This window comes from Pollicipes pollicipes, unplaced genomic scaffold (assembly GCF_011947565.3).
Source record: "Pollicipes pollicipes isolate AB1234 unplaced genomic scaffold, Ppol_2.1 Scaffold_4881;HRSCAF=5763_pilon_pilon_pilon, whole genome shotgun sequence".
Classification (NCBI taxonomy): Eukaryota; Metazoa; Arthropoda; class Thecostraca; order Pollicipedomorpha; family Pollicipedidae; genus Pollicipes; species Pollicipes pollicipes.
Window position 1 is genome coordinate 52,311,993 of NW_023596576.1, and position 26,022 is coordinate 52,338,014.

The 26,022-nt window shown below is 61.7% G+C and overlaps 1 protein-coding gene across 1 annotated transcript; it reads left to right on the forward strand.

Annotated features, from left to right (window-relative positions):
• Position 1: 1 nt before the first annotated feature.
• LOC119100749 (sestrin homolog) lies at positions 2-25,788 on the forward strand. The gene is made up of 8 exons (XM_037223865.1): positions 2-474; positions 8,324-8,482; positions 19,510-19,692; positions 20,154-20,298; positions 22,951-23,264; positions 23,521-23,711; positions 24,506-24,656; positions 25,000-25,788. The coding sequence occupies exons 1-8, from the start codon at positions 442-444 to the stop codon at positions 25,084-25,086; spliced, it is 1,263 nt and encodes a 420-aa protein (XP_037079760.1). The 5' UTR covers positions 2-441; the 3' UTR covers positions 25,087-25,788.
• The last annotated feature ends 234 nt before the right edge of the window (positions 25,789-26,022 follow it).

The window sequence follows — 26,022 nt, forward strand, 5'->3', positions numbered from 1 at the left end:
GTTGCTTTGTCCCTGGAGAGTTTGGGGTGCATCCAGGAAAATAAGTGGGCGCTCCGGGTTACATCAGCGCCGAGAGGGAATAGTGGCATGATACCGGTGTGGCTGTGTGCATGGTTAGGCTTATCAATGAAAATGACCATGCCTGTGTTGTGAGTACAAACCATATTTGGTGAGGTAAAACTGTGACTGCAAGTTGACTAGATACCTAGTGTTCTTAAGTCGGGGCTAGGCCTCTGATGTTAATGCTTTTTGCAACGTTTGTGATATCTCCCACTGACAAGGGTATATTGTACTGGGAGGCCTCTTTCTGCCATTGTCGAGCAAATTGATTCTATTTGCTAAACATTTGTGAAACTGTGCCAGAAAACAGCCAAAATTCCAGTTCCTGAGAAAAGTGAAGATCTTTCCCCAAGTGGAGATCTTCCAACAAGCCTTCCAGCAATGGGATCACTTGCAAATGCCTCAGTTACAACGGTAAGTGCTGTGGGTGCTTTGCACCAGAATGTCTACAAAAGGCTCTGTTGGTGAAGGTAGAATGCTAGAGTTTTGTGGCTGGATAGTGTGAACTGACAGCATGCAAGCAAAAGTGTTTGCTTATCTGTTTGTGTCTTTTTACACTTGCAGAAAATCTCTGCCTTTTTTGCTGCTGATAACTGCCTGTGAAGGGGCCCAGTGTGGTACCTTGCATGAACTGTTAGCATGTGACCTACCTTCAAAGTAAAATTAAGTGGATGATATATTGAGAGGCAGAAAGTGTTTCTACAAGCAAGATCAGTTTCTACTGCCTTTACTGACAGCTATGTAGTTTTGACCTTTGGTAGATGCTTGTTCTTTATGCCACTTTTGCATAGCCTACCACATTTTTAGCCTGCCATACTTCATGCCACATTTGCAACTTACAAATCTCATCTGACAAAATTGGACAACACTCCAGATATCTATCAGAAGAAATGAGGTGCAAGTTGTAAACAAACCACTAAAATGCAGGTGATTTTATAATGATGTGACAGTAGGATTGATTTAGCATTTAAGTCACTATGGTAAGCTATTTTAAATATGTTAGGCTATCTGCCCATGCCTCAATGCTTGATTTTATCAAGACCAGGTTGGGATGAGGTCAGGTAGTAGCTGCCTACCCCTCGCAGCTCTCATTTCTAAATTGGTCTTTAGTCCCATCAGTGCAAGGGCTGCCTTGCATGTTTGAATTGACATGTCTAAATTTTCATTTTGAGGTGTCATGATTGGCTTGCATGTCAAGCATGAAGTGCATTGCTAGACAGAACAGATGGCTGTGATTCCCTCATGATAGATGTCTTGCTTGATGTTATTGCTGTGGTATTGCCTCCTGCCACTATGAGACAGGGGTGTAGATTACCTTTTAAGTTAGGGAGACTCCAGCCCTCCCCTCCCCCCAAAAAAATAAAAAGACAGTAAACCATGTTCAGAGAGAAACCTGTTGAAGTATTCTTTGAGAGGAGGTTTCATATATTTTCTCTGCTGGCCCCAACTCATTTTTGCAACTATGCCCTTATTGGAGACTTAGATCCATCACATGTATGTTCTGATTTCATTCTCTACAGAATCAAGTTTTGCATATATCATGTATCATGGAAATGCATTATGATTATGTAGTTCATCAACACAGCTTAATAGTTATATGTCCATAGCATACATGGTAGTTCATAATAAGTGGATTTATGGAAAAACTTCATGGCTCTCCATTTCATTGATTTTCACAATCCTCTTTCCAGTTACAGGGTTGCAGGGCTTTACAGTCCTATTTGTGCCTTGTCTGCCCCTCATTTTTAAGCTTCAATTGGGTATGCCATGTGCTGTCATTTAGAAAATGATGCTGCTTGAAGCCAGTCATTTTTATGCAAATTGCTCAATTTTCTTCAGGTTCTGTGGTTACCTGGCTACAGGTAAGAGCACCAGCAGGTGGAGATCTGTGGTCCTCCCCCATCCCCCAGGCAGACACGCTCAGCTTCAAGTCCAGCGCGAGCCCGGTGTTGCTCCCCGGGTCCACCCATTCAGTGTGGGGTCAGCGCGAGCGCGGTGTTCCTGCCCGGGTCCACCCATTCAGTGTGGGATCAGCGCGAGCGCGATGCTGGGCGGCCAGCGCGCCGCCCCTTTGTGCCGGCGCCGGCCGGCGCCCCCGCAGGGGAGCGGAAGTAGCGGCGGCGAGGGGTCGGGGCACGGAGCTGGCGACCGGACGGAGGCGGCCCGACCCCGTTGCCGCCCTGCTGGCCGCGCTGCGCCGGGCTGTGTACAGAGTGACAGCAAGTGTTGAGCGCCGCGGCAGACTCGCGCGGCTGCGTGCTCAAAGAAGATGAGAAACGTTTCCGAGCCATAGCATGCCAAGGCTGCCGTACAGGAAGAAACGTCGCTTTGGCAGACATTGCGTTTTCGCAGTGACGTCATGGTTTGAAGGGCACTCCTGTGGTGTTCTCCGGCTCTGGCAGTATGTTTTACATGCTGGGTTGTCTGCTTTGTTGCGTTATCTCAAACGGTTTTTTCACTGAGAATTTAATTGCACCGTTTTGTGTGCACAATTACGCTGCACTTTTTATGACTGAAGGGTTGCGGAATGCGGGAGCCTTAAGTTTGCCTCCTCTCACGCCGTGGACAGACGTGTGAGTGTTCCCATGTCCTAGAGTTGTGACTGGGGACAAATCAGACTCTTAGGAAAGGGATAATCTGACGCAAAATGATGCTTATAAGCGCATGTAGTCTTGCGTCGCTAAGCTAAGAGGGTACTTTTTAAGGATGTGAAATAAGTGATAAAGCTTACAGTGATGAATTGTTCGTTTTCAATATTTCTTGACGCATTCGTATCACGTCTCCTGGTTGATCCGAACTCAGGATGCCTGGATGGAACCGTTGGTGATGTGTTATCAAGGACGCATGTGGGTTATAGCTGTCAAAATGTATCTCAAAACCAGCTTTTGTGCAGCAGCATCGGATAAATCGCTTGCAACTTCGATGGAAATCGGTTGATGACCGCTAACTCCTTCCCCTCCCACTTTATTTACGCTGGCGAGCAGGGAGTTGGCTTTTGCAGATTGCCTGAACAACTATGCTATCTGTTTCAAAAAGTGGTCGTGTCAATCAGAACCTGGGATAAACACTGCCATAGTGTGCACGATTTCGAGTCGTGTGATATGTGTCGACGAGGCTGGTGGGGTACACAAGAGCAGTGAAATGAGTGATCGGGAAGTGGCTTTTGAGACAATCAGCTGTAATTATGACAAGGTCTACTTACGCAGGCAAAATTTGCGATAGTATTTGTTAGGCAAAATTGTTAAGTAATACAGTGGTCCGTCATTGTGTCTCACCTTTTCGCCGCAAAGAATGGATGAGACTTTGGGCTAAATAATTGCTGCCGGCCGCCGGCAATATTCGGTACGTGCACGTTTCGGTGTTTTGGTTGACATATGCGTTGCTGACTGAGCGACAGAGGGAATTTTAACGAGGCGAAAATACGAAATTGTGGCCCTATGGCTAAAGTTGATTTGTGAGCGGGATTGGGATTGGATATGGTAAGCCACGTGAAATAGAAGTGTGGCGAAATATAAAAAATATGTGAACGCCGTGATGTGAATTTCACTGCCGACGGCTCGGGTTCAGCCTGTCGTATTCGGCACCGTTTTTTCGAGATGGCGACATTGCCTGCTCGTACGATCTCTGGCGCAACTGTTCGCCCCCGCACCGCGCAATGTTGTGCTGGTTGCACCAATTACAGACGGCTCGTTGTTCGAATTCGAAGTGGGATTCGCGCCTTCGCCCGCTGCCGAGATATGCTCTAAAACTTGGAAAAGCCGTCAAAAGCAGGCGAATCTATTTTGACTTCATGTGCACGTGGCGCGTGCAACCCCTGCCCAGCTTCATGCGATTATCCACTCAATATCCCGCGGAAAGTTGCTGATCTCATGCCGCTGGTCTCGCACTACCTACAGTCATTCCGTTGCCGTTTCATGGACGTTTTTCACGTATGTCAAGCCTAGTGGGCTAAAAAGCGAACTTTTAGCACGTGCTACGGGCCAGCCACGGGTCACATCATAACCTTAATCAGCGTTGCGTTGGTCACGCCAGAGACCATTCGAGTGGTGTGTTGTTCCTCCTGGAAATCAGTCGCCTCGCTCGTGCGCGGCTCTCTGGCTAAGTTTGTTCGACGACAAGCAAACAAAGGCAGACGCGAGGCCAATAGACGCGACATCGCCCTGCTCGTATGGATAATGGAAAATATGTTCTGTGAGATGCAGTATTAATACAACAAATGGCAAAGCCTTGTGTGGATTTAGGGCCGGCAATGTTTGGCTGTTGCCAGTGCTTGTACTTGATGGCCTTCAGCGCTGATTCCTTTTCGGGACATTAATCACCAGCGTGCCTACTAAATGCAGTTTTCCTGGCCCATGAGAGGCATTGTGCACGTTTATGGGCCGTCTCACAACATGTTTTCCTCGAAAACTGCAGGCCTTGCCTGGGATTGTGATACGGGCTGCAATTTGGGATTAGATTTCGTGTCTGCTGTTTGAAGACTTTCACTGAAACAACCCGGGATGGCTCGTTCGTGGTGTTTTTCCATTACGGCTCTGGCGCCCCCGCCCGCCGCGCAGGATACATGCACGTTTACGGGCTCCACCGGGCTGGTGAATTCCCCGTGATTGGTTTATTACAGGGTATGACTTGTTGGCTGCCTGTCCTGGTCTGCCCCCGTCCCCTGTGGTCGGCCGCTCTCGGTGCGTGAGCACCGGCGGCCTCGCGCTCCGGGCTGGCGCGTGCTGCGCGATGTTCCGATAACGGCTGCGGCGGCTGGCAACAGCGCAGCGCCGCGGGCGCCCAGCCGCTGGATCCTGACCTGTGACCCCGGCCGAGCCGCCGCACGTGACCTACGCCCCGACCAGCCGGAGGCGGCCGTGCGCCGCGCTTGCGCGCTGGCAACGGCGGGCCACGCGGGCAACGACACCCGGGAACAAAGAGGGCGGGCGCGGCGCGCCCGGGAAAATAACGACCCTCGCTCGGCCGAGCTGATCGGGATCGGTTCTCACGGCGCCGGCGTTCCGAGCTGCTGGCATCGAAAGACGGCGGGCTTGCCAGAGAAAACGTTGCGTAGACGTGGGGACATCCAGTGATGGGGGCAGCGCTGGGTGCCCTTACAGGCTATGCTGCGGACCTGTGGCTGATTGCGTGACGAAACCAGTCTGCGGCGCCGGCCGGCTCAGGTGGAGCACGGCCGCCCGCGGCGCAGCGCACCCCCACGCGGGCAGCAACAGTGGAGCGGGGTGCAATGGCAGCTGCGGGCCGGCTGTGCACCAGCAGCCACTGCCAGCCCACGAGACGGCGCGTTACCGCACTTCCCTTCCGGGAAACGTCACCGCTTCACTGCGTGATTCATGAGCGGAGCTCTGATATGGCTCGAATAATCACGCAAATTGGCGCGTGGGTGCCCAATTACGGCGCATGAGACAATGGGAGTTGCGCAGACATTCACGTACCAGGTGCTTCAGCGTGCCACGCGCTGTCACCATCGCGTAACGACGTGCGCCAGTTGTCCGAACCGGTAAAACAGTAGTCCGATCTGAAAGTTAGGGCTGGTGCCGTTTCATGGTCTGCTCTTTTGTAAAGGCTAGTTGTTTGGCTTTCGAGTGCTCCGTCTGCATGGCCATAAACTTCTCTCGTGTTGTCCTTCGATGACATGCCTAGTTTGTCAGCCGCCACTGACACAGCCCGGCACTGTGTAGCGTGACGGGGCGTCGGGCGGACGCGCGTCTCCCGCTGGCCAGAGGCTGGATCGGGTGGCCTGCTCCGGTGGCGGACGCGGAAGGTGAGAGGGTGCGGGGCGCGGGCCTCGCGTCGCCGGGAAGCCAAGGCGCCGGTTGCGCGGCCGCGCGGCGGCGGCGGCGGCGGTGGGCGTGTGGCTAGCGCCGCGCCGTCGGGGTATTTGTTTGCGCCCATGATGCCGTCCAGGGTGGCGCGGCCGCCGCCGTGTTTATGCTCGGCGGCCGCCGGTGGCCGGCTGGACTCCGGCACGCTCGCAGTTCGGGCGGCCGGCGCGGCTCCGCTCGGTGGGCGACGGTCTCACGCACCGGGTGCTCGGACCCGGGCCGAGCCGGCCGGCTGCTGGAGAGCGGCGCTTATCGCCGCTATCGCTCCGCTGACGCTGACCCAACGAGCGTGCGCCGAGCCGCCGCCGCCCGGCTGGACCGCGAATACGCGATAGGCCGGGCGCACAGACGGGGCGCCGGCGGCCTCCGTCGGCCCGCCGGCGCATGATTCACCACGGCTGCTGCAGGCTCCGACCTGATCGGTGCTCGGATGACCCCGGAGATAAGGCCGGGCGCCGCGATGGCTGCAGCTGCACGCATCCGGCTGGCTCGGCGCCGCGATGTCGTGCCGATGGTGCGCTGCGTGCACTGCCCCACGGGTCTGTCGCGGTCGGACGGGCCGCCGTGCCAGCGACGCCTGCCGCGCAGACGGGCGCCGGCGGTTGCGGGAGGGCCGCCAGAGTGCCGCTCGACCGACCTGAGGTGACCGGTCGCCCAGCGCTCAGCTCCGCTGGCGGGGTGCGCGTGCCGGCGCTCGGGGACAGCAGCGCTTCCGGGCCGACGGGGGCCCGGCGGCAGCGGCGGGCCGCGCCGAGGCCGCCGCCGTCCGATCACGGACGGACTGCGTGATCAGCGGCGGCCGCTGCAGGGCCGTGCAGCCGGCCGGCGGAGGGCCTCGGCCGGCGCAGGTGGCTCTGACCCGGCCCGGCCGGCCGTTGCAGTCGCCAGCAAGCCGGCCTCAGGCTACTCGTTGACCCGTGACGCTCCCGGCCGCGGCGACGATGGGGCATTTCGGAGGTGTCGCGGCCTGACACTCAGCCGTGGGCGGCAAAGCTGCGTTCGAGCCGGCGCAGTCGCGAGCGGCCGCCTCTGAGCGCGTCAGTGCCGACTCCTCGGCCTCTGGCGGCGGCGGCGGCGGCGGCGGACAGGTCGATGGTAGCCGGGCGCCGGCGCAGCGCGGCCAGTCGGTGAGCGACGGCGACGGCGGCGAGATGCTGGCCGATCCGGAGCCGGTGGTGCCGCGCGCCGGCGGCGGCCCGCTGCGGCCCGACCGCGCCCCGCTGGCCGGCGACAGACCGCCGCCGCCGGCCCGGCCCCGGCCGCTCGCTGACGTGAGTACAGAACGGACCGGCGCTGGGCTCGGTGCGCCATGCCGCTGTCTGCTGGCTGCCGGCCTCTCGGCGGCTATAACCTGTTGTCGGATGAGCTAGACGCGGCGTTACGGAGTGGCCGGACGGGAGTCTCCCGGGCTTGTTGTCCCCTGTCGCGGCCAAACCGCACGTCTCGAGCTGCGGCGTGATCGTGCGGTTTCCCGCACTGGTGCTGCTGCATAGACCTCAAACGTAACCCTGACTGGTCTGGTCGTGTTTGGGGCCTGTTTTACAACTGTGTGGGCCCGGGCAGGCCGGCTCCGTCCTGCCGAGGCCAGTCGGCGCCGGCTCCAGGTGACCCTGACGCGCAGGTGGCGGCGCGACAAGCCGGCCGACCCGTCGGCCAGTATCGATTGTCGCGCTGGAGTGGCGGCCCCGGTCAGATCTGATGCTGCCGTCCCGCGCCCAGCCCGACCCGCCCTCAGCCCGACCCGGCTCGGCCGCCGACCGCGCCGACCCCAACTGCCACCCGGCCGCGGACCGGTGCCGCGTGCCTGGGACGGGTCACGCGCCGCGCGTCTGCGGCAGTAGTTCGTCTCGTTGACAGACGGGGCCGGCAGTGGAAAATAACTGGTCCGTGTGATGACTGGAAGCTCGTGGGAAGGCCTTGGAACTATAAGATACTAGATAGGTCAACGACTAATCTGGCCTTGGCGTCTGCCCCGGCGATATTTGTGTATATATAAACGGCTCGTAGATGGGTGTGACGTCCGCCACTCTGTCCGTTCGTGATGTGGTTTCATCTGATGTCATGTGCTGACGGTGTTATTAGCATGTTGCGGCGATGTCCCCGGCCGAACGATGATTCCTGCCTGTATCCGTCGGCACTAATGACTTTGACATTGTCGAAAGCTATGAGCATCGACCGGTATACATGAATCACTGTCTGGTCAGGAGGGCAGCATCGACCGCTGGCGTCTGAGTCCAGCCGCCGCGCCGCGCTTCCGCTCCGTACTGTCCGCCTGTCGGGGTCGCGCGCCGCCCTGACCAACACTGACTTGTCCCTGAACGGTGCCGCCCGGAGCCGCGCTGACCTGCTTCGGGTCGGTTCTCCGCTGGCATGAACGGATCTGTCCCAGGACTGTACTGCCCTGACTCGCACTGATCCACACCGGCCGTCTGTTGCAGCTGGCGGCGCCGTCGGAGCCTGGCGCCGCGCAGGACTCTGTGCTGCGCTACCTGGGCTTCCACGCCGAGTACCTGACCGTGTTCACGCGCACGCAGCACTTCCTGATGCGCGGCGACGGCCCGCTGGCGTTTGACATGCGCTACTACGTGGCCATCATGGTGAGTGCTGCCGACGACGGCGCTGACGGCGACGACTCGCACCGGGGTGGGCGAGCTGCCCCCCCCCCCCCCCCCCCCCGTTCTTGTCGGTGAGATGGGCTTCCATTGTCTCTGTCAAGGCGGACCCATTAGAGATAGTTTTTTGTCGTAGAGCTGAATTCCCAGCATGTTCCTTTCGCCTTGTTAAAATATCCAGGCTCGAAGTGGAGGCGCCGCGTCTTGGCGTATTTTCCTTGGTGCGCTGGCTGTACTGGTTGGCGCGGCTGCGGACGCGCCGCCCTGCCGGCTCCGCTGAGAGCCGGCGCGCCGCCAGGTGGCCGGTGTCGCGGCGCGACGTTGTCGTGCGGTGTTTGGCCGTGTCGCCGTCGCCCTGTTTGGACTCGTCGGGTCGGCCGACCGCCTGATCAGCTCCGGTCGCCCATGAGGAAGCGTCTGCCGTCCAAAGTCCGACCCGGACGCGGCCCCGGCCCCGACCGCGGCCTCGGGCCGGCCGGGCCGGCGGCGACCGCGATCAGCTGTTGTGGGAGCTCGGTCCGGCCGCGGCCAGTCAGCTGTTGTGCGGCTGTCGTTTCCGCGGGAGCCGGCGGCTATCAGCTGATGTGTGGGCTGCCGTCGAGTCTGCTGCCTATCGGGCGGTCCAGTCTGGTCCGGTCTGGTCATGTCTGCGGCCTGGTCTGGTCTGGTCTAGTCTGGTCTCTGGTCTGGGTGGGTCTGTCATGCCCACTGGGGCGGGCCGGGGCGAGCAGGAGGTATCAGCTGCTCCTGAACGCGGACTGTGTGTCGGCGGCGCTGCGCTGCCGCCGGCCGGGTCCGTTTTTGTGTGTGCGGCGCTCAGTCGGGCCAGCCAAGGGCAGCGGCCGCGCAGGAGGCGGGAGCAGCGCGGAAGGCCCGGTGCCTGTCGAGGGCTCATCGGTCACGCGAGGCGGGGCGAGGCGCCCGCCTCCAGAAGCTGCCGCGCCGCGCCGGCAGGCCGCCGGGGCGATAATGATCGGGCGCGGTCGTTGAACCGGCGCGACACCCGTGCAACAGCCCAGCGCTCTCGCCTGCAGCGGCAGCGAGGCCGGCCCGCGGGCGGAAGGCTCCGGCGTGCCGCCGCCGCCGTCGCCGCCGCCAACGACGTAAACACGGCGAGCTGTGGGCCAGCAGACACACGCCCGCGCGTGTCTGCGGTAGTCGGGTCGTGTTCCGCCCCCGCCGCGCCTGGCCTTGACCGTCGGCCGGCGGCGTGTTTTTGTGTGGCGGCGGCGGGTCGTTGCCTCCCTCTGCCGAGGTCGGCGCACCGGCCACAGTCCGGCAGGGTCGCGGCCGCGCCGCCATGTCCGGGCTTGCCATCAAATGCGCCGATAACGATGGCTGGACGAATGACACGCCCGTTGTGTCGGGCGCCGCAGTCGGTTCTTCGTGAAAGAGCGCCCGTTTTCCATGGTGCTCGGGTGGTCGCCTCGCACGCAGCGTCGTTCTCTGCCGTCTAGGTTAGGGCTACGGGTCGGACAGGCCGGGCGTGCAGCGTAACCGCTCGATGTGCCTAATCCGACCCGATTTACAAGTGGACCTGGCCACGTCAGGCCTCTCTTCGCCGGGTTGTAGTCCGGGACCATCTGTCATAGTTAGGTAATCCACTGGCCGAGCTGGTGGCCGGCCTGAGCTGGCGGCGGCTGCCCGTCCAGATCGGCAGAGATGCCGTGCTGCGCAGTGCGCTGAAGCCGGGCGTGATTGTCCTGCCGTTGAAAGCCCAGACGTTCTAGACCTGCTGACGGCTGTGTTTCGGCGTGTTCAGCCTCCATGTGCGTGGAAGCTGCCTGGCTCCTGTCTGGTTGTCGTCCTAGGCGGGCTCATCTCGCCGCCGAGGTCCGGCGAACGCGAGCCATTCTGTCACCCTGTCCCGCGGACGAACACCCGCCATCCTGTGCCGGGACGCGGGCGTCCGCTGCCGCTCCCGCCGCCGCTCGCGTTACTTGGCTGCCAAACCTTTGTGTTGGTTATACGTGGTGTACCGCCTGATACCGTTGGGCGCTTAAGCCTATGAAGAATTGGTGCGGGCGTCGGCGTCCTGTCGCCGGGCTCTTCCGGCCGGCTCCAGCGGGCGCCGTGCTCGGGTTCCGAGGCGGTGTCCGGGGCGGGCGGTGCGGCGGCGCGGTGCCGCCAGCTGGTGTCAAACCGCCCGCGCGCTGGTCCTGTCCCGCCTGTGGTCCGGTCCGGAGCTGGACCACCGGCTCACCGGCCCGTGCGCTGGTCCTGTCCCTCCCGTGGTCCGGTCCGGAGCTGGACCGCCGGCTCACCGGCGGGGTGCCGTCCTGGCTGGGCTCTGTCGGTCTGGAGTCCGCATACGGCGGCTGTCGCCCGCCCTCCGCCGGCAGATCGGCGCGGCTCCCGCGCCGTCGTGGACCGCCTGTTGCTAGGCCTCCTCTCGTACAAGGTCGGGGAGAGAGAGAGAGGAGAGAGGGAGTGAGGCGGGGAGGGTGCTGACGCTGACTGATGCTCACGGTTGCAGATGGATGGGAGGGACGAGCGGCGCTGTCGGGCTTTGTTGCCGGCTTTTGGCCTCTCTGTCCTTGTGGTTGCGGTTTGAGCGGGTGCTAACATACACACATTAGGTATCGAGTGGTGTTTGAGCGACGGACGGCTTTGCTTTGTGCTGCCTTGAAGAAGCGGATGATAGCTTGCCGTGTTAGCAGAGTGACTGGCCGATGGGGCCGGCACGCTGGCGTTTGTCGTGCTCGTTCTATCACCGCGGCGCCATATTGCGGCCGGTGGATGCGGATGTTGATCGACGCTGCGGTCACAAGCAGCCATCAGCGGTCGGCGGCGGTGGCGCGCGTCGTAAATTGTCGGCGGAGGGAAGTGTGCGGCGAGCCGGTGCCGTTAGGTAATCACATCACTCAGCGGGATGGCCCGGCCTGGGGTCGTGGCGCCGCTCCAGGCCGGCTCTGGCGCGCCGGCAGCCACTCCCGGGCCAGGCGGCGGCTGCATGTGCCGACGCCCGTGTCCTGGCTCGACGAAAGGCGGCCGCGCGGCGCCCGCCGGCCAACACCCGGCGCCCGCCTGTTGGCCTGATGGGCCGTGGCGAGACACATGCTTCATCTGCCGGCCTCCATGCGGTCCAAATAGCGTACGCAGTTGTCCAGACGCCGGCGGCGCTCGATCCAGACGGACGGCAGTTGATCACCGAGGCCTGCTGGGCTCTCTGCCGAACATCTGTGTTCCACCACGGGCGGCAGCGTTTCTTTGACGGCGCTTAAGCTTGCAATGGCAGGCCTTGCATTGGCGGAGCTTTGTAGGCTCGAGATAGTTGTTGGCACTGTCCTTCGTAATAAAAAACAATAGTGTTCTATGTTTTGGCGAACGAAAGCACGCGGTCGAAGGGACATACAAGTTAGATTCCTCCACGCTAGGAAAAATCAGAACCGGAGTGGTATGAAATAGCCTCCCGAACAGTGCTCAGCTTGTCTCTAGGCCGTAGTACTGACGGAATCGTGTGGTCTGTCGTGTATTTGTGGGCTGTGGCCTAGCCTGCACAGCCGACCGGGCCAGTGGCCAGCGGTGTCTGCTCGCGCGCAGCTCTCAGACGCTCGCCGCCCGGTAGCGTACAGCCCCGCTGTCACGTGATCCGGGTGGCGCCACTGGTGACGTCACGACCTGCTCGGTCCTGGTCCCGTTCGGCGGCCGGACCCGGCCGGCCGCCTGTGCGTGGCGTGCGTGTGCGTGGAACGGGGTCACCGACCGTCAGCTGTCGGCCCTCGGCGGACGGCGGCCGCATGAGAGCCGGGGAGGGGTGGGGTGCCGGTGTCGGCCCTCAGCCGGTGGCGGCCGCAGGAGGGCAAGGGTGGGGTGGGGTACCCATGTGGTGTCGGCCCTCAGCTGACAGCAGCCGCAGGAGAGCTGGGGAGGGGTGGGGTGCCGGTGTCGGCCCTCAGCCGATGGTGGCTGCAGGAGGGGCGGGGACGGCTGCCGAAGAGCACCGTTGCGGACAACGTGAAGCGTTATTCTGCATAGCTGGCGGAAACCACTGAAGTCCGAGTGCAGGGGTTTTCGGTCGGGGCACAAGGAGCCATCTTGTGTTACATTGTCACTTCACCGGCGGGTGATGATCTCGGCCGTGTCGCGCCGTGTAGGCTCGTTAATCCCCAGCGTGCCACATCAACACAGAGCGACATAATTTCGGTTGATCCAGTGCGCGTGCTGCGCGGTGGCCACTCTCGTCCTGGAGTGATTTCATGAGGCGGCGGGCTGAGTGACGTACGTGGGCGGCCTCCGGTGCACTGCCCGGCGGCTGAGGGACATTCCAGTCCGCCTGAGGACACCGGTCGGTCTGTTCGGGCACGCGGGCCACGGCCACTGACGCATCGGCCAAGAGCTGGGGGACGGGCCCCTCCACTGACGCACCGGCCGCCCCGTCTCCGTCCGGCTGAGAAGCCAAATGACGGGAGAGAAGTAATCGGGCCCGCCTCTCCGCACGTGGTGCCAGGCGGGTTTGTGGCGTGATTAGGCGCGTGCACCCTGCGGCTGCCCCCAGAATGCCGCGTGAGCGGCTGATCACGGGGTTCAGAGAAGTGGCGCCGAACTGCTCGACTGTCGCGGCCTGCCGCTGGAGGTCTGCGCGGTGCGACGCTGACTGTACCCGCAGCGTCTGTGGCTGGTGTGCGCGCGCCTGGCTGGCTGCGGTCGGCTGGGGATGTGCTTCTGCAGCCACCCCGTCAGCGGTGGTGTGTGGCGGACGTCATGCCCGCTGCCGCCTCTGAGCGCACTTGCGCCCTCCCGAACCTCGGGCCGAAGAAGTTGGGGCCTTCTGAGCCGTTCGCGTGAAGTTGCCTCCGAACGGAGTTACCTTTCTATTGTTGGTGCCGGACCGGTATATTTTTATCAAGTGTGCGGCCCCGGGCCGAAACGTCGTCCGATCCAGCGTCGGCCGCTGGCCGGGCTCGGGCCGGGCGGCCGGACGGGCCTCGGGAGTCCGGCAGGCCCGACTGGCCCCGGCCGCGCCAGCGGAGCCAGCTGGTGACCGGCTGCGCGGCGCCGCGGCCGGTCCGGTCGGATCCGGTCTCGGTGCGCCTGGCCGCTGCGCCGCCTCCGAGCCGCCTGCGGGCTGGTGTCGGTGCCGGGCCGCCATGCTGTGGCCGTGCTCCACGACGCCGTGGCGCCTGTATGGGCTGCTGCTGCCATGAGGTCGGGCTGCTGAACAGGTAGCATGGGACCGGGGCTTGAATCGGCGGTGGCTGGGCATCTGTGGCGCTGGCCGCGAGCGTTGGGCCGAAAGCGGCCGTGCTCGGCGTCCGCCTGGAGATGTTCTCCAGGAACGCGTGACAGTCAGAGACGCGCTCCAGTCCAGTGACGGGCTGGGGTCAGAGATGTGCGCGGATCCAGGGATGGGCTGGGGTCAGAGATGTGCGCCGATCCAGGGGCGGGCTGGGGTCAGAGGCTTGTGCTGGTGCGGGGACGGGTGGCGGTCAGAGACACAAGCGGGTGTAGGAACGGGCGGCGGTCACGAACGCTCTGGTGCGGGGACGGGCTGGGGTCAGAGACACTTGCTGGTACAGGGACGGGTTGCGGCTTGAGGTGCGCTCCAGTCCAGGGACGGGCTGGGGTCAGAGACAATGGCTGATGCAGGGACGGGCGGCGGTCAGAAACGCTCCGGTGCAGGGCCGCGCCCGCGGCAGTATGCGCCGCCCAGCCCGCCACAAATGGCGGCCCGCGGCCGAGTCTGGCCGGGCCTCATTACCGCAGCCGCTGGCGGCCATTAGTTTGACGGGGTGTGCGCCGGTCGGTCTCTGGGTGAGCTGAGCTGTTGGCACAGCCCGTCAAATGGCCGTGTGAGGTTGCAGCAACCGCCAGATATCGTTGCACGGTCTTCACGCAAGGCGTATCTCGCCCTGTGTCCGTTCCGGAAGTCACTCGAGATGTTTGAAGTTTTAGTGCGGAGTCTGTTTGAAGTTTTGGTGCGGAGTCAAGACAGCCATAGATTTTCGGGGCCCGGCTCAGCCGACCAAGTGACCCGATGGTCTCAAGTCTGCTGCCCACCAGCACTGAGGCACGTGGCGCTGAGTTTCTTCAGCGCTCCCGTGGCAACGGTGCGCCTTCACGCGCCTGCGGCGGTCGGCGGTGGTGGTGGGACGCGTCTGAAATAGACCGACACCGGTGCGAGCCGACCGTAGGCTGACCCGGAGCCGGCCACTTGAGCCCCGCTGCGATTGGCCGAACTTCCGTCCATATTGGATGGCAAATGTCAAGGGGCTTGGCCACTGGCCTTCATTTGTGTTTCTGGAATGAGGAACGCTGGGCTGGTAAGGAGTATTGGATCGTTGTTACGTAACTGGTTAAAACACCATTCGCGAAGGCATTGATAATCGGGAAAAGCGATTGCGGCTGTGAACGCTGGACGAAAACTCGATCATGTAACTGGCTTCGTCGAGCAACTTAACAATCGCGAACAAAACTCGTTAAGCATCACGTGCATGATCCACGCAGCTAGGACAACAGGCAAATCAATGCAAATCGCCAACCCCATCGTCAGCGCAGCACAGCATAGCACCAACACAGTGCATTGCAGCACAGAACAGCACCAACACAGTGCAGCGCAGCACAGCACCAACACAGCGCAGCACAGCGCAGCACAGCGCAGCACAGCGCAGCACAGCACAGCACAGCACAGCACAGCACAGCTCAGCGCAGCACAGCACAGCACAGCACAGCACAGCACTAGCATGAGACACGAGGCGCCACCCGAGACGTGTTTCCAGAATTGTATACGGAGGCCGGCCGCCGCCGTCCTTGCTGCGATGAAGTGGGGGAGTTTGGTCGGCTCCCAGGCTACCGCGTGCGCACTGCGGTGATATCTGATGTGCGGGGGTGTAGCGATCGAACGTCGCGCGCATGCAACACCTGGGAACCGGGAGGGGACGGGCAAAGACGCGATGATCGCACGGTGCGGCTGATGCTCTCCGCGATCAGGAGCGTCGGTTGCAGAACGAGGTGACTGCTGGGCCGGCTGCCAGCATAGCGGCGCTGCTTTTTAGTCGACGGAAAAGGCTTCTTTTAAAATGATTCTTTACTGGAAGACATATCCGTGAAGCTTATTATCTTTTTTAAGTGAGTTGAAAAGCGCGCATTTGAACCAGACTCACCTCATATTATCTGAACTAACTGGTCTTATCGTCTCAAAACCCATCACTTATGGCATCTTAGCGTTTCTAGTTTGGGAGCAGTTTTGTTCCTATCTGGCAACGACGCATTCTTCTCCGTAAACAAGGCCGCTGGTTAATTTTTGATGTGTGTAGGCCTATCCTGCAGGATCTGACCTGATCTCATTTTGATAGTACGATTTACGGTGATGAAAACCATGTGGCTATGGATCTGTGGTGACATATAATTTGAACCCGAAGTCAATAACGTCCGGAAGTTGCGGTTTGAAGGTGATGTGCCGTGATGTTTATATCCATAGAGCCTAATAGTTCCAAGGACTTTGTGATCTTCGTTTATTTAAAAGGGGTGGTTACACCTTCCGGAGCCTGCTCTAAAAACTCGTAGAGATGGACGATTGAGACCAGCATGGTATACGATCCAGCGCTCCGACAGACAGAGACAGATCGGGTTACGACTTTTTTATGGTATTTGTGTTGCTTGTATCCACATTAACTTTTAATTTATTACTTTGTTCTTATTTAGTTGTTTTATTTTTTATTTTTGCTCCGTAAGTCTCAGCTCTGGACAGGACAAAGACGGTAATTGCGGCAGTGACTTTTCGAACAACTCTGGAGGGATTCGTTTTAAGCCGCCATTGTCCTTTGCCAAAGCTTGCGGGCAGCTCGGAAGTGGTTGCCACAAGCTGAACGAATTTTAAAAAGTGTCAAAATTCATTTTCAGCATGCCCAAGCCAAATTCATTTTCACGACAACAAATATGACCGGCCAGGCGGCTTCCATTTCCAGGAAACTCCTGAATTCACCGCACTGAAGCATTGGGACTCTTCCCGCGCGCTTCCTGTCCTGGACGGGTAGTGTTTAGTCCCGTGGGTGTGGTTCAGAGCTGATTTTCTAGATCTAAATGAGCTATTGCATAGACTACGACACTGTACATCAGTTTAGCGGTCTTTGGACCAATTTGGCTGAAGGCAATCGTTTTCTGGAACGTAACTGAAACCTTTTGACTTTCTGGAACGTAATTGAGGCCCAGTTAGTTTCTGGAAGGTAAAGGACGCCTATAGTTACTCAACGTACATTTGAAATAGCAATGCCTGCCAGTTTAATCCGCTGTGATGATAAAAATGCCCTGGCAACGGGTCCTCCAAAGGCTTTTTTGGGGCTTTAGAGGACGAAGTTTGGAAACCGGATTCTGCAGGTTTTTTTACAGGAAAATCGGCCGATTCAAGCTTATGGAGACTTGTAGCGCGCAGCAACGGCGCCCTTGGATGCTGTTGGATTGGATTGTTTTCGACAATTGATGTGATCAAAAACATGATCGTCGATCACGCCGTCCACATGCAGTCGAGCGGTGCCCGCTTGTGGGACATTCGCGGCCGTCAACAGCTCGACCACGGTTGCTAGGGGCTGCTGTGCAGTTAACCACGACTTCACACTTACCTGGCTTCGGCCAAACCACGACTTACCACACTTACCTGGCCTCGGCCAAGCGAGGCTCACATGTATGAAGCTGACATGGTTTACTCGAAGTACGGAATGGGCTTCCATTTGCCAGTAAAGAGCGGGCCCCTGGCTGGGATGGCCCGCGGCCGGCGCCGCTCGAGGTCAGTTGCGGTCAGGGGGTGGGACGAACTGCGCCTAACGTTGCGATAGGATCAATTTTGACGGCAAATAATGCCGTTCAACTAGAATTTTACGACGAGATGGTGGGATTAGGGCTCGTGCAAACACTGCTTAGTGTTAGCTCATCCCATACACGCGTCCAAAAAAGACTTGAGCTTGATCAGTCGTGCCTGTTTTTTTTTTTTTAATAACTTGCAATCACCAGTAAATTGTCATAGCATTAATAAGAAGCTCTTGCATCAGGGATTGGCGACATGTTGAATAAAGCCGAATGCTGCTTACTTGTTAATGTTTTGACTCTGGACGGGAATTCCAAATTCTGGGCAATGAGCTCCCGCCCGGCTCCCGATCGGAGGCTGTCGCCAACAACGCATCTCATCTTGCAACCCGCCGGTAGCAATTCCGCCCTGTTTACCTAACCTGGCATTGTTTCACGTCGCCGGCTCAATGACCCCTGGATGTTCTATTCTCACACACCAACCACCCATTGGACGAGCTCGTTCGCCGTGCATCGCCGCCCGCTCCACCCGGCACCGCTGTTTTGGCCACGGCCGCGTGACGTCACGTTGTCATGGATGCGGCTGACGTCACGGCCTGCCGCCGCTCCCCGGCGCGGCGCTGGGCGCGTTATTTTCGGCGGCAATTTCTCGCGATGAGCGATTGATTGCGTCTGATGGGCCGATGCGGCGCGGCGGGGCGCCGCTGGACCGGACAGCGTGACCTTGCGCCAGAGGTCATTAGCGGGCGGGCTCGTGAGATGGAGCGCGGCCGGGTCAGTTACGGGCGTCCTGCCGCCGCTGCCAGGCGCTCGCTCCATCGCCCGGGCGTCAGCGGAAGCGCAAATAGCTGGAGCGGCGGCGGCGGCGCCGGCGGCCTGTTGTGCCGCGCTCGGCCGAGGTGCGGCGCTGGCGCGCGCGGCCCACGCGCGGCGCACGGGCCGCGCCGCGGGACGCAGGTTGCACCGTTGGCCGGAGGTCCGCCAGCGCCGGCGCCGGCGCCATCCGTTAGTCGGCGGCTCGTGAATATGTGATTATGCAGATGGCGGCGCAGCGAGGCGCCGGACGTGGACAGCGGCGTCTCGGCGGCGGGGTGGCCCGCCCCGACCTCCCGGCTCCCGGTTGGGCGGACCTGCAGTCGGCTGGTGTCGTCGCTGGGGTCAGGTCCGGCCGGAGACGGCAGCGGAGGCGCGGCCGCCATCGTTTTTGTCCGGCCAAGCCCCCGGCAAAAACGGTTCGGCGTCCGTATCTGGGCGCGGGCCGGCGTCGGTGTCCGCCTCGGCCCGATCAGAGCGCCGCACTTGTCTGTCCGGGGCGAGCGTGCACGCGGTACCGCATGGACGCTCTCCGCCAGAGCTACGTCCCCGACCGAGTCAGCGCTGGGTCCCTGGGCGCGAGCTGTCGCTGGTTCCGGGCGGTCCGGTGGCGGTGTTTTCGCTACGTGTGCCGTGGCGCGGCCCGCCGCTCCGTCAGCCGCCGTTGGCTTTGTTGGCGTCCGTCGCCGTCGGCGTCAGCAGCGGCCGCCGCATTCTTGAGCGGGCTTCAAGCGGCGCGGCGGTGACGAACGATGGCCACGCTGGGGCCGATCCGGCTAATGGAGGCGCTGTGCCGCTCTGGCGGCCGGCTCGCCGCCTCAGGATGGGGACAGGCTGCGCCATGCGCCGGCCGGCTCCTCGCTTCTCTCGTTGCCCGGCCGTCCCGGGGTCTGCAAGACTCACCCCCTCCCGCGACGGCTGTCTGGTGTCGTAGCGCGCCGTAAGGGATCTCTTGGGCCCGACGCTCTGCGCGAGTGCGGCTGACACCGTTGGTCACCTGCGGGGGAGCTTTCGAGTACCGACGGTCGTCTGTCCGGAGACTGGGGCGCGCTCTGAACGCCGGCCATCTCGCTGCCCTGTGCTTTTCGGCCTGAGAGATGTCTGCTGCTCAGCTCATGGACTGGGCTCGGTGTAATTGGCAAGTTTGACGTGCGCAGCTTAGAACGACGACTGGGAGGGACAGAGGCGTGAGCATTTACCGTTGACAGTGCCGCGCATTGTGTAATGAGTGGTCCTTTGGGACACTTCTTCAGTCGCCAAGTTGTCAGGGCTCTGGTTTGTGTCGCCGGTCGGGGCTAATGGTTTGTCTTGGACACGATTCCAGAGAACTGGCAACTCTACACTTTTGCAACATTTCAGACGCAGTCGCAGCTGCAGCTAGACGCTCCGGGCTTGCATCAGCGCTTCCGTGGCTGCGATGTGAGCACTCCGTCGACTGACCCTCCCCCCGGTGCCCGCAGGCGGCCGGCCGGCACCGGTGTGACTGGCTGGTGGACCAGCTCAAGGAGGAGTTTCTGGCGAACGGCGGCGAGCCGCGCTGGCTGGATGGCCTGCAGCACGTGCCCAAGAAGCTGGCCGACCTGAACGAGGTCAACAAGATCATGGCGCACCGGCCGTGGCTCCTCAACAAGTCACATATCGAGGTGGGGCGGCCGGCGACGACCACCGCTGGCCTTGGGCGCCTGCCCCCCCCCCCCCCCCCCCCTCTTCTCCCGGCTCCGCCTCTTGTTTACATGTGAGCTGTCCGATGCGGCCAGCCGGGCGCGGTGGCTCGGTTGCCGCCGCCGTCGGCTGGGGCCGCGCCGCCCGACCCGCCGACACCGGTTGGCTCACTGCCGCACCCACCGATTTCCCCCGTATCTCGCGTTATTAGACGCCGTATGGCCGTGCACTTGATGCATGGGTTTGTTTTCGGCCGCTCAAGGTCCGCTCGGCTGTGACCGGGGTGCCTTGTGTTGCTCTGCGGTTGTCCTTGCACGAGCGGCGGGACGATTTCGTGCCCGATGTTTGACCGCCAGCGGTGGGCAATCCTGTTTGGCGGTCGGTATCGGCGGCGATCTGGCGGCCATGGGCGCGCCGCTGACCGGCGCGCGTTCTTCGGCAGCGGCTGGCCAAGGGTCGCGACAATTGGAGCCTGGGCGAGCTGCTGCAGGCGCTCACCGTGCTCGCCCACTACCACGCCGTCTGCTCGTTCGTGCGCGGGTGCCACGCGCTAGGCGTCGATCAGCCCGACAGCACCGAACCGTCCGGTGAGTGGCCGGCCGTGGCGCGGTCGGCGCCGGCTGGGTGTCCGCTCCTGCCGCCTTCAGGCCCGTTCCTCAGTCGCGGTCAGCGCCGCCCGTGGCGCCGGCTGGGTGTCCGCTCCTGCCGCCTCCAGGCCTACTCCTTACTGGCGATGCCTCGCCAGACCGACCATCGTCCCAGTCCGGCGTGAGTGCTCTGAATCCGTCGGTCCCGCCTCTCCCGTCGGTCCGGTCCCGGTCAGCTCAGCGTCTCCTCGTAATCGGCCTTCGTCTGCTTTTGCGGACAGATATTTCCGCTCCATAAGTTGTGTCCTATGTCGTGTTGCAACGTCTCTTTGGCTCCTTGTCCCAGTTCGTGTATCTGGGCTGTCCCGGCCAGTTACCCTCTTCCGTGCGTCGATGTCTGGTCTTCTCCAGCTGGGCGCTCCGTCCTGTAGCGTGGTGTCTCCACTAGGGGGGCCCCTGCGCGGGCCGCGCTCGGCGCCCGCCCGCCCGCGGGTCGCGTGTCGGAAATGCCGACGGTGGTGGCTCAGGCCGCCCCCGCCGGCGCCTGACGTCGCATGTTGCGCTGCCTGTGCCGCCGACGGCTGAGTTACGGCCGCGCCTGGCGTCTGGCCGGGGAGCCATCTCCGCGCGCCGTCCGCCTGCCGTCCCCGCAGCGGGCGGCCGCGGCCGGCCCGTCCCGACGCCGCTCCTCCGGCGGCTGATGAGAGCCTCCGGTGACGTGGCAGGGCCCAGCGGCGAATGTTTGACGGAGACTGACCCCGGGGCGCAAACGGTGGGGTCCAACGCGATGCTAGAAAACTGGGATGGCTGCTGGCGTTATGAAGTCGTTACTCGGCGCATCAGAGTGAGTACGACATTTGGCGTCCGATGCCAGGAATGCGTCAGCTACAAAAACTCAAGCCGAGTCGTCGAGCTTGCCCTGCGAGCCCTCGACTGGCCATTTGGCGCCGGCTTCGCTGTCGCCGTCGCTGTCAGGTGTCACCGGTATGTCGGAGGGAGCGCCGCCGGCGCCGCCGCCAAGTGGACCGCGGTGACCGGCGGTCGAGCGGCTGACAGTCGCCGCTGTCACGGCCCGCCCCCGCCGCGCTGTCGCGGACCCCGGTGCGGGCCGCGGCCGCACCAGCCCCTCACGCACAGACGTACGTCCGATGCGGTTGGCGACCTCTGGGCCCAGCGGCCGACCTTGCCGCCGCCTCAAGGCCGCGCCGGCCAGGTGCCGCACGCGCCGGCGGCCCGGCGGTGGGGTCAGCCCGCCACCCCGCTGACCGCCGGAGGGACAGCCGGCTCGGACCGCACGCGGAGGTGCACGCCGTCGCCCGAGCGGCCCGCAGGATGGCGCGCGGGCGGGCGGCTGCTGCGCCGGGAAGTGGTGGGCCCTTGACGTGTTCCCACGCGCGAGTCGAGACGATGTGGTTGAGGAGAGGGTCAACACGGCAGCGGCCTCCGAGTGTTGACTCGCCGCGTAGCTGAAGTAATTGCGCCTGTTGGAACAGCTGTCGGTAGCCGATACGGCGTCGTGACCGGGCAGCGCGAGGCCGGCAGGTGGCGGTGGCTGTTTGCCCGGCGCGTGCCTGGGCCGGGGGCGCGCAGGATCACGCCCCGGGCCGCATGACCGAGGGCGCGCCGCGACCACGGCAGGCAGCGGGCGTCTGGCGTCGGGACGTGCAGGGGTGCTGCTGACCGGCGGCTGCACGGCGCTGCTGTCGACGGACGCGGGTGTCACGTTTGCCGGACATCAGAGCCGGTACCGAGCACAGCCGCCCCGGCCGAAACAGGCCCCGCCGCTCTGCACCCACGCCCCTGCGCTGCTCCTCGCCGGGCGGGAGGTGCTATCGCCGGGGGCGGGGCTAGTGGGGTAGGCAACCCCTCGTCAGCTGGTCTCGTAATGAGCATCAGCCACGATTGTACCGGTCAGGCAGCGAGCCGGCTGCGTACCAAATACGGCGCGGTCGTATCCAGAATCTGACTGGGTTAAAAAAGGTATCGGATCTGTCTAATATTAAACGTCAATGCTTCCCGTTGGCCCCGTTTCGCCTAAGAAGGGGCATGGACCCATCAAGATAGTGGCCATCTTATTACATACTTTTCTTTTTAACTACCATTAACGATCCGCTGAACAGTAAGAACAGACACTTATCAAAGAATGACTGTGCGAACCTTAGTGCTCAGCGTGACCTGACATGACCGAGAAAAAGTGGAAAACGTCAGTGTGTCATTCGAGTGTGATGCAATAATTGCATCATTAGTAATGACTGTGCCGTCGGTTGCCGTTGCCGGTTGGCCCCAGAGAAGCCACCTTGATTGCACGTATCCACCGCCCCCGCTCGCGCCCTCGCCCTCGCCCCCGCCCCCGCCCCCGCCCCCGCCCCCGCCCCCGCCCTCGCCCTCGCCCTCGCCCTCGCCCTCGGCGGGGCCTGTGTTGACGCGCGAGGTCTTGAACGTGTCGAGCCGTCTGACTGTGTCGCCACGGTAAACACGGCGGTGGGCCCGCACCGTGTGGCGGCCGGGCCGCCCGGGCCCGCTGCGAGCTGGCTGCCGGGCGCTGAGCCCGCTCCCAGCCCTGACAGAGGTCACCCCGGACCGCCGGGCCCCCCGCGGCTGCTGCTGGCGGCTCGGTGCCGGCCGCCCCGCTGACGCCCGGCCGTCCCGCAGACGCGTCGACACCTAGTGGCGCCAAGGAGCCCCAGCAGTGCGCCGGCTCGCCGTCAGATGGCGCGCCAGTGCAGCAGCTCATGCAGAAGATGCGCACGCTGAGCGAGCAGCAGCTGCGGGCCGCCGACCAGCTGACGGTCGAGGAGAAGAACGAGATCTACGCGGCGGTGGACAGCGGCGCTGTGGAGGCGGAGCAGCCCAGCCAGCAGCCAGCGCCCGACCAGCTGGCGCGGTTCGTCGAGGACGCCGAGTTCGCGTACGAGGACTTCAGCAGGCGCGGCGAGCCGCACACCGTCTCCACGTTCAGGGTGCAGGTGAGGTTCACGGCCGCCGGACGGGCGGACGAACGACGGAACCAATAGGGCGCTGCGGGGACTGATGACGCCTGCCTGCAGCGGCTTGCCGGGCGGTCTGAACAGATCCAGTTCGGGCTCAGACGTGTCGTTTTGTCAGCTGACGGGCGTGGGCCGTGGCCCGGACCGACGCCCTCTGCTGACGCCGGTCCGGGGCCGTGTGTCGGTCCGCGGTGTCTGCGGTGTCTCTGTGTCACGCTGCGACCGCGTCCCGCAGGACTACAACTGGGAGGACCACGGCTTCTCGCTGGTGAACCGGTTGTACTCGGACGTAGGAGTGCTGCTGGATGACAAGTTCCGCATCGCCTTCCACCTCACCTACCAGACGATGGGCTCGTTTCGGTCCGTGGACACCCGGCTCTTCCGGAGGGCCGTCTGGCGCTACATCCAGTGTCTATACGGCATCAGGTGAGGCAATAGGGTTCCGTGTGCCGGACCCCTCATCCGGTGTCTGCCGCGCCATCTGTAGGGTATATGTGGGACCTGAAGCTGTTCTCATGAAAGCTGGACGGTGTACTGTTGACTCTCTTCGTTTGTCTGTTGATTCATTATTTCGTTCATTGCAGTTCAGAGTGTTGCATGCAATTTCCAAATGGTACTGACTGCTCCCAGATTTGATTCTGTGAAGCAATGTTCAGCAATAACCATTTGCTTGGGACCAGAGGTGAGGAACCTCTGTGATATGTTTGGTCTTATTCATCTCTCACATAATGCCATGCCCGTTGGTGGTGTTGCTGCCCTCATCTGAAATTGTTTTTCGTCGACATTATTTCGGCTGAGATAATATGTGCTAATTATTTTTTTAAAGTGTTGTAGCTGATAATTGATTTACGGGTCAAGTAACGAAAATTTAACCAATGACCGACCAAAACTAAACTTGCCTACATCGGTTTTCGATTCACCAAACATTTGGCCCCAAAATGACATCACTACTCCAGCGGTATCTCTCTCGCCTGGGTTCATCCCAGTCTTCCCAGCTGGCGGGTGCGACAGCTGACCTGTCTGTTGGCCGCCGCCGCCGCGGGACCTCCGTCTGACCTCCGCCTGACCTCTGTCTGACCACCGCACGACCTCTGTCTGACTTCCGCCTGACATCCGTCTGGCCTCTGCATGATTGCCCTCTGGCATCGGCCTGACCCCTGTCTGACCTCCGTGTGACCTCCGCCTGTTCCCTGCCTGACCGCCGCTTGGACGCCGCGCAGGCACGACGACTACGACTACGCGGTGGTAAACCAGCTGCTGGATCGCCGCCTCAAGTCGTTCGTCAAGACGGCCTGCGTGTACCCGGAGCGGCTGGAGCCGTCCAACGAGCGGCTGAAGCATGTCATGGAAGGTTTCCAGCGCTCGGAGAAGGTGCGTCGGCGCTGCAACAGCTAGGCCGGTGGGGCGGCGGTGTCAGGGCATTGGTACCGCACCAGAGTGTGTGTGCTGTGCACGGCTGTAATCGTGCCGAGTAGCGTTTGATGGGTTGTCGCAGTGCGCTTGGAGAGTGCAGTGCCAGCGTTTCCAGGGTGTCGTGCGTTGACTGATGGTGTCTCGCAGTGTCGCTGGCTGTCTTCGTCCCGTGCCCTCCGTGCCCCGGTGACCGTGGGGTCGCCCTGGCTGCCGAGTAGCGGTACGCCGCCAGCCGGCGGGCCCGCTCCGCGGTAAGCCGGTCCCGCGCCGTGCGCTGACGCTGCGCTGCCCCGCCCGCCAGGTGCACGTGGCGATCCTGTGTCTGGAGGCTCGGCTGCAGTCGGAGCTGCTGTACGCGCTGCGGGCCGTCATGCGGTACACCACGTGATTGGCCGGCCGGCGGCACCGTTCGCGGTCGAGTGTTGTTTTAACCAGGCTGTCAGCCGTGCCGCAGTGTCGGACGGCGCGCCGCGCCTCCGCCCGGCCCTGTGTATATCCTGCGGTAGTCTCTCCACACAATCAGGCGTGCCCCCCGGTGGCGGGGCCAGAATCTCCGCCCAGCAGACGGGCCGCCCGGCGCGCCGACGCCGGCGCCGTGCCACACGCCTCTTTGTACTTTATATTTTTGTCTGTGATGTTCTTTTTAGTAGCTGTCGCGTGCAAGCCCGGCGGGGCGCCGGGGCGAGGCTGGGCGCCATGTCCTCGTCTGTTTGTCCGTTTGTCTGTCTGTCGCTGTCGTCGGTCCGTGTGCGTGCGTGTGTGTCCTGCGTGCGTGCGCGCGCGCGCGCTCGCGTCCAGTCGACAATACCCGTGTCGGGGTCAGGTGAGGGCGGGCGTGACGGCGGTTGGCGCCCGTCCCGTTACTGTTTTAAGCCTAGTGCCGGGAGGCCAGTCTCAGTGTTTTAGTAGTCGTAACTACTGCCAGTGTGTGCGTGACGTCAGTTGCATCTGGTGACCTCGTGATGACGCAGCCGGGTCGCTCTCTCCAAGATGGCGCTGTGTCCGCGGACATGTCTTTCAGAGTGGCCGCAGAATCCAACTTCGTCTATCAGGCCGGCACAATGGAAAAATAAACATTATGCATAATGAGCCCTGCTTTTTGTCGATTTGGTGGTGGAAGTGCAGCGATCCGAGTCTAAGAAATGAATGGGGTAAAGTGACATGCATACAACGGTGGCTGCAGACCTTCAGTGCGCCTAAGGGCTTATTACCGCTGTGTCCGGAAGACCGATGGCGTCGAGAATCCATGTGATAATTTTCCGTGGGGATCTCGGAAACACGAATCCCGTGGAAGTGTTGGTTTTACTTAGTTTTAACAGCCTTA

Bases quoted from the DNA above. Each gene is read 5' to 3' on its own strand.
- LOC119100749 (XM_037223865.1), top strand. From the start codon at position 442: ATGGGATCACTTGCAAATGCCTCAGTTACAACG. The intron at 8,483-19,509 runs GTGAGTGCTGCC...CGGTGCCCGCAG, and splicing joins GCTACTACGTGGCCATCATG to GCGGCCGGCCGGCACCGGTG. The intron at 24,657-24,999 runs GTGCGTCGGCGC...CCCGCCCGCCAG, and splicing joins GTTTCCAGCGCTCGGAGAAG to GTGCACGTGGCGATCCTGTG.